Below are 8,004 nucleotides of genomic sequence, written 5' to 3'. Positions count from 1 at the left end.
CAGTTATATGTAAATCGCGAAGGTTACTATGTTCATTGAAGCTCCATCAAATGATCAAAACGTCATATTTAGACTAACCATAGACTAACCGGGAGTGAATATCTTCAGAAATTATTATTTTGTATGAGTATCTAGAAAAAATACGCAGACAATTTGGGATGCGTAAAATTGTTCATGAATAATTGATTAATTTGGGAGATTGGAAAAGTACAACACGGTGACGTCACGAAATTCACCTTTGACACCGTTCTCCTGCACTCGACTCGTGACGCGAGGCCTGACAAACATAACATCGTCACAGCGAATTCTGGCCTGGTTCGGCGCCAAATCCATGCATTTTGCCCCAAATTTCAGCTGCTAGAGTAACTTGAAGGACCCAGGAACCATGTCAGGCCCGCCACCGTCGCGTCAGATGAGCGGAACCAAGGAAATTCCGACCAGGAAAGTGCTGTTGAACGACCCGAACCAGCTGCCGTCGGACTACAGCACCACGCCAGGCGGGACAATGTTTGGAACAACCCCCGGAGGTAAAAAAAAAATAAATAGCGAATCAAAACAAACTTTTCCAATCCATTATTTGTCCTTCAAATAAACACATATTCAACCGTGTGCTCCAAAACTTGCAAGATACATTGTAAGATCTGTAATTTTGCGTGTTAATGTCATATTTGTAAAACATTTTTTTCAAGCATTTGAACGATAAAGATTGGGCAAGTGTGTGGCCCCTGACATTGTTTACATTATGCGTGGACTGTTTTGAATGATGAAATCACACGGCCAATTCATAGAGCGCACAAAAAAGTGCGTAGAACTTAGTTACAAGGTAAACACACAATGCATGTTATTGTTATTCAGGGATTTTCATGTAATAGTGATAGGAGTTATAACTTAAATAATTTCAGACCAATAAGTTTTTTCATGTTTGTTGATGCATTTGCAATTTGATTTGAGTGAAATGATGAAATTTTTCAAATCAAATGTTAATCTAACTTCATTAAATTTAAGAGGATAAAGATGCAGTATTCTGATACAATGCTTTCAGTTATATTGGGAATCATTTTCCAAAACTAACCCAAAATTCTAAAAATCCTGTCAAACTCCACCAGCTGTTTTTCCAGTATTCAACATTTTGATCGACTACAAACTGCAGCCAAGTCAATACGTAGTATGTTTACATGTCCCAATGTTGTTTCACAATTCAGCCCTAACCCTGCTAAATGCAACCAAACGCAACAAAGTAAACAGTTGTTGCATACTGTATTAGCAGCCAACTCAAGCCCCCGTGCTTGTTGCATCTTGTTGCATTTAGCAGGGTAACTTCTATTACTAATACTAGTGCCAAGGCAATACAACATAATCCACTGATTTGGTTGCATTTTTTTTTTGATTTGGTTGCATGTTTTTTTATGCCAAGGCTAGTAGTATACATGTACACTGGGTTCACTGCACAATGCAACAGAATCCACTGAAGATTGTAATTTGTTGCAGTTAGCAGGGTTCTATTTCAGGCAAGTTGCATTTTGTTGCATTTGGCAGGGTGCCTAGAGAAAACTTGTTGGGGTTTATAGGCATTATTGTGCTATTTTATGTGTAGTGTGTGATTTTATTTTGAGGATTTGGTTTGCCTCACTGTATGTACAAATGTTGGGAAGCTCAAGGTTAATCGTCCATATCAATGTTGACCTTTACTTCACACAAATGCAGAATTTGGCAACTTTCCAAAAAACACCAAGCCCCACCCATCCTCTCTGCATACAATAGTGGCATGGATACAAGTATTACTCAATTACCTTCACAGTTTTAAACAAAAAGGTTAAAAATTTTAGAGGTATGTGCACAAGACAATTATATTACTGTGAGCAGAGACAAAAACATATATGTCACCAATCAGAAATACCAGGCAATAACTGTGTAAATATTCTGCCCTGCACAGTGGTCATAATTTCTAAAGATTAACACAAAAACTTTATTCAGGGTAGTGAATACCTGAAGGACTGTTCATATGCATACAATGAATTCCTCATTGTTTCATAGCTATGCAGTAAAGTCCAATGCATTGTTGACAGATCAAAGTCTACAGAAATTATTACTACAGATTTGAGAATTTTTATCAGTCGATGAAAGTGGCTGATGAGTCACTTTGATGCCGTAAATTTGATGCAAATTAACAACGTAGTAGAATTGCATAAATGCAGGCAAACTTTGCATATTTTGACTCGGCACGTTACTGATACTGAATAATAATAACAAAAGCTATTTCAATCAAGACTAAATATGCATTCATATAGTCATATTGTGTAATGTTTATGTGAAGCTAAACTGGATTGAACACACTGTATGCCATTTACAATGTATCTTAACTTGGGTCTCATGATTAAACCATACAGCGCCCTCTATAGGTCATGCACAGAGCGTGCTCTGCCTTACAAAGTGCAACCAATCAGATGTGACCTTCAGTAACCTGAGCTACAGACCTAACCTTGATAACCCAAACAAAAGGCTGAGTCATACTCCACATGGTGACTTCCCATAGATTGTGTCATTGTCCAGGGCCCTGGATAACTAGTCATTGTGGTAAATTTGTGACCCGCTCCGCAAAAATGAGTCTGTTGTGGCAAAACTGACATTTTGAGTTAACTACATTAATAAAATGGGAATGAAATAAGCTTTCATTTGGTATATCATGGACCTCTCTAGGACATTTGGTTGCATTGTTGTGCTTGTTTCATTTTGTAAAGTTTTTGCAAAGCTAGAAGTGTCTCAATGGAGAAAAAGGGCTTTGAAAAATGACGAATACACTGTAACTAACCAAGAAAAGCACCAAAGATTCATAATTTTCTTCTTTTTCTTAAAATATTTACATTTTTGTGTAAGATATTTGAACTCAAACTATCAAACAACCAAAATAAAACAAAAACAAAAAATCCAAATTTTGAGCAAATTTTTACTGTTTCCATTTCTAAATGGCAAAAGCTTGAATTCAAATGTGACATCAGACTCATTTTTGCAGAGCGGGTCACATTTATGACAGAAAGATATATGATAAGTTACATGTACAATGAAAGGACAAAGACAGTACTTAAAGGTAATACTAATAGGCCTATACTACATTTGCAAACATAAAAAAAACTAAACTACCAAATTATTAGGCCTATGAAATTCCTTACTGGACTGTAACAGTGTAAGTGAATAATACTAGTCTCAAGCATCCTGTGAAATCATGGCATTTGGCATTCCTTCACTTTCAAGAAAAGTGGAATTTGTTGATCAATTTCCAACGATGGTTGGCCAACAATCGTTGGGAAAAAACCCAGACTTTTTCAAATACTGCCCCCAAGTTACCAAATTTAGTTAGTCCACATTTTGTTTGCAATCGGTTACACATCCGTGACCGGGTGCAAGCCAGCTATAGTCTGGTTCCCTGACCTGACAATTTCCCAACGTCTATTGCTCAGTTTCTTCTCAAGTAGGGTCAGGGAAACCAGACTACAAGAACATCATGATTTTCTTGGTTTTCCAGTGTCTACGAACACAGAACTTTAAACAGGTCAGTGTGACAATATTTGCCATAAAATACCGCTTGAGCCCTAAATCCATCCACTCATGAAAAAAACAGCAAAAGCAAATTTTGTATAATAAGGAAGAGGATGGTATTTATAAAACCTATCAGTCAAAACCTGCTACATCTCAAGAGTGAGATTTGGTGAATTTCTGAGAGTTTTGTTACACAGGTCTCAGCTCATAAATAACTTGTTACTGACCCTTTCACTGATGAATTGGTTCTTGTAGGCACACGTATCATCTATGAGCGGCAGTTTCTGATGAACCTACGGGATTCGCCTCTAGCCAGGACACCCCCAGCTAACCTTCCCATCATCCCTGGTGTTACGGTGAAAGCCGACAAGGCCGTCAAGACCAACGGTCAGGTGGCTTGCAGTGCAAACAGCAAAGAGGGAGTGACTAACGGTAAGTTGTCTTCAGTTGCAGAGGGGTGTTGGTTCGAATGCATGATACTCAGTGTTCCACAGCAAAAGACTTTATTCTCTTCATCCAATGTTTTTTAAACTGAATAATGGTCGGTGGGTCTCATCTTACAACTTTGTGCTTGTGTGCAGTTGCAGAGTGTGGATTTAGGTAGGTTCCAGCCCTTAGGTGCTTAGTGTCCCTCAGCAAGAGACTTTACAGTAATTCTCTCCACATGGTCTGCTTGAAAAATTGAATGCGAATGAACACAAAATCACTTGGAAACACTTTTTTGCATATTTCTAAAATGCAATCTACGACTTGACCTGAGCTAGTTGAGTAAAATTAAATAATAATTTTTTTTTTGGCACCATGCTGAAATTTGATATTTTCCACAATGTCTTTCTTTTCATTGTTAGATAATGCTGAGGAGCCTCAGTTTGAGATGGACATCTGAGCAAAGGAGCAGGCAGCATGCATTCATCAGGTAGTCTACCGCCCTCGTGTGGGGGAAATAATCACACAGGGGGAATGTTAGGGTTTGGGCATTATCAAAGAAAACACCACTCCAATCGAGGGACTTTAGAAAATGGGGAAACAACCGGTGCAATAACGCAGTGTCGTCCAAAGTTGCTTCAGAAAAGACAGAAAGTTTATCAAGTCGGTGAATGCGTCAGTGTAGAAAAATTTGAGCGACTCAATGTTTGTGTTTGTGCGTGTTGAATTGTGTCGATCCGTCAGCACCAATGATTCTTTTTGGAATGATAGATGCCCTAGACAGGCCAAAAGACTGGATTTTCTTTTATAAATGATTCAGTTGAGCGCCCAGTTGAGTGACATTTGTGTTATGGATGCTGTTTCCATGGTAACTTCAACACGGTGCTTGGTTTTACGGACACGTTTCTCTAGTTTATTGCATCCTGATTATCTTCTCCAACTTGTTGCGATGACACTTCAGCCAGGGACAGAAATATAATCAGCTTTTGCAACGACAGAGTTGAACTCAGAACTATGGATAGAATTGCAAAATGTTTCTGTGATTGTCATTTCTCTACTCCACCTTGAAAACAGGAGCAGACCTTTTCATCCTATAAATGCAGAAGGTTAATACTGAATTATTTGAGGTCTTTGCAACTTTGTTATTCAGTTTCAATATTTAGCCCGCCTGTGGGCGACTGAGTAGAGTTTCAGTATTTCCATAGAAATATATTACATGGTCCTCTCAACATTAATTTATTCCAAAACCTATGCATGGCATACAATGTATAGGTCAATTCGTATGTTCATTTTCACTTTTGTGAACAAAAATAATTGCCTGCTCTATCAAAATGAGGATTCAGGGAAATATTGTCAAAATATGTGATTTCTTTTAGCGATGGATTCTGTATTGAACGACATTCTGACAAGATTTGTAAAAACTGTCAATTTGATTTTGTTCTATTGACTTAAGTTTGCATTTCAACAAACAACTTTTGATCATAATTTTGTAACCTTTTCGATACACATTTCAAACTGCGAACTAAAAAACAATTTATATAAAAAATGGTATCTTCTTGCAAGTTGTTCCTTATTTTGATAGAGCAATTTGAATATTCCTAACCACATATATACACGGGTCCTACACTATGAAATAACATGACTTAAAGTTTTCTTATTTGCCCAAAAACTGAAGTACCACTCTGGATAAGTTGGTTTTGTTTTAACCATCTATAGAATTCAAAATTTCCTTTTGAATCAACATATGGCATGACTCCAATAAATCCTAGATTTGAATTCAAAAGGTTGAACTACATCAGGGATATTTGGATTTTTAAAAATATATTAGGATGTTTATCGGAAGTTTGATGGTTACTTTGACTTTCAATCAAGATATAGAGCCCATGTTTCACTGACCAAATACATTTCTTCCTTATTACAAAAGGGACTTCAAAATACAACTTCTCAGTTTTGCATTATATATCTGTCCATTTTTGCAAAAGCATGGACTTTATATCTTAAAGACATCCTTCAAAGTTCCCTTGTATGCCGTGATAAACCTTACTATAGCTTAACGCATTAAGCCATTTGCAGTGGCATAATGTACTCTACACACAAACTGTAGCTGGCCATAGCCACAACTGACTAGCCACTGCAACTGGCTTAACACATTATCAGAAAAAGTACATATAATGTGTCACTAACCCAATTATATACATGTATGGTCACATGACTAAACAATCATGAATATACTAATGAAACTAAATTAATTTATTTTTCTTCATTGTAAAAACTTGCAACTGTTCAATTTCTTCATAAGAGAAGTAAGCTTCTTTTTTTTGTCCTCGAACTCAGTAAAAAAAATTAAGTCAGGCAAGTAAGTTTTTTTCCTCTCGAAAAACAATGTTCCAGGAAAAAAAATATGCACAATTAAAATTCTGAAGGTATAAACTGATGTACATAGGAGTTTTTAATTTGCTTTTCAATCCATTTTTCTCTTGAATTTTTTTTTCACCTCAGTGTGTGCCCCGTATAAAAATAAATAACGGGCACAAATGTTGCCTACTTTCAACATAGTAAAATATTTCATATTTTAGAAATTCAGTTTTGGGGTGGGGATAGTAATGTCATTTGTCAGATTACATTTCTCTCTTTTTTTTTAAGGTAAAAAATCCAGAGAAGAAAATGTTATATTTTTTCCACTTCAGGGTCCCCAAATTCTGTGGTTCATTTCATTTTTTTTGGGCAGCTCTACAGTATGTATCTAGCAGTTGGATCAGGGTTCAGTTTAGTATTGTTCCTTACAAAATCCAAGGGGGATGGTAATTTTAAAATATGCAAGGTTTATTCCTAAAACTCTTTCAAAATCTCTTTGAACTGTGAGTCTGATTTGTGTCAATATTTGATTCAGATGACCACAGAATCATATATATTCATGAACCCTATCTGTGTCAAACTCGTGAATATTATTTGACAGATTATGTTGTCGTCTGTTGGTAAATATGCCCATAATGTCGACCAATCAGAAAATGGAGCCAGCTCATGAATATGTATTTGATGGCATGCCTACCAAGTTATGGCAGCTCAGACTGTGTCATAATGATTTTCTTTTGGGGAAAAAAGACACAAAGCACACCATTTTTACTTCTAAATTTCATTTTGCCAATTGTCATGAGTGACTGGTATACATACATACCTACAGTATTTACTTTAAAAATGTAATAGACCGACCCGTTAGGCTCCGCCCACTGCGCACGTGGGCAATAATGTATCCCCAATAATGCCACACTGCATGTCGGACTTAGCTCACGGCTGTGATTGGTCAAAATATAGTTGGGCGGGGTATAGTGGATCGGTCTATTATTTGGCGGGAAATAGGAAAAAATGAAGTTCCATGAATTAATGAATAAACTTGATGCAATGTGCTCTATAGTCAAACATGATGGATTTGGCAATGGAAAGTGCACATCCAACAAATCTACTGAACATTATATATCGCTTAAGCAAAAATATCAGTTACTAGCCAATATTGTGCTATGTAAGTTTATTTTTGTTGTGTTTAAGCCGGTTTTCTAATTGGTAATGGCACCTGGGACATGAAAAGAAGTATTAAAACAAAAACTCGACCCGAATGAGGTACAGAACCGGTGTATTCGTCATAATCCTAATTTTGAAAATGTGAAGCTTGAAGGTTATTCTTAATTCTAAATGTACTTGAGTTGAAATATATTATTGACCGCGGCCCACGGCGCTCATTTGGCGCGGACGTTCAATATTTTATTTGTTTTCGTTATGACAACTTTAGGTCTTGTATTTACTTTTCAGAAGATTCTGAAAAGTTATCAGGCCCCAGCTGTCACTCCACAGTTGCGATGTAAGCCTGTTATGATTCTTGTAAATTTCGCCGCAGGAATCGCGAAATTTTTCATCCCGTAAAAAGGAATTGGACGATTTTGGAAATAGGGAAACATTTTTTTCAGTTTGGTTTAAACTTAATAATAGTCGCTTGGCTTTTTAACCTAAAGTGTTGTGCAGGCCTACCTATAAAATTAAGTTCTAAACTTA

The 8,004-nt window shown here is 36.7% G+C and overlaps 1 protein-coding gene across 1 annotated transcript; it reads left to right on the top strand.

Annotated features, from left to right (window-relative positions):
- The first annotated feature begins 230 nt into the window (after positions 1-230).
- LOC119731985 (eukaryotic translation initiation factor 4E-binding protein 2-like) lies at positions 231-7,583 on the top strand. Its single transcript, XM_038205327.1, has 3 exons — positions 231-527; positions 3,790-3,966; positions 4,383-7,583. The coding sequence occupies exons 1-3, from the start codon at positions 386-388 to the stop codon at positions 4,418-4,420; spliced, it is 357 nt and encodes a 118-aa protein (XP_038061255.1). The 5' UTR covers positions 231-385; the 3' UTR covers positions 4,421-7,583.
- The last annotated feature ends 421 nt before the right edge of the window (positions 7,584-8,004 follow it).

The sequence above is a fragment of the Patiria miniata genome, unplaced genomic scaffold (genome assembly GCF_015706575.1).
Source record: "Patiria miniata isolate m_02_andy unplaced genomic scaffold, ASM1570657v1 HiC_scaffold_24, whole genome shotgun sequence".
In the NCBI taxonomy this organism is placed as follows: domain Eukaryota; kingdom Metazoa; phylum Echinodermata; class Asteroidea; order Valvatida; family Asterinidae; genus Patiria; species Patiria miniata.
This window is presented reverse-complemented; position numbering and strand designations above follow the sequence as displayed.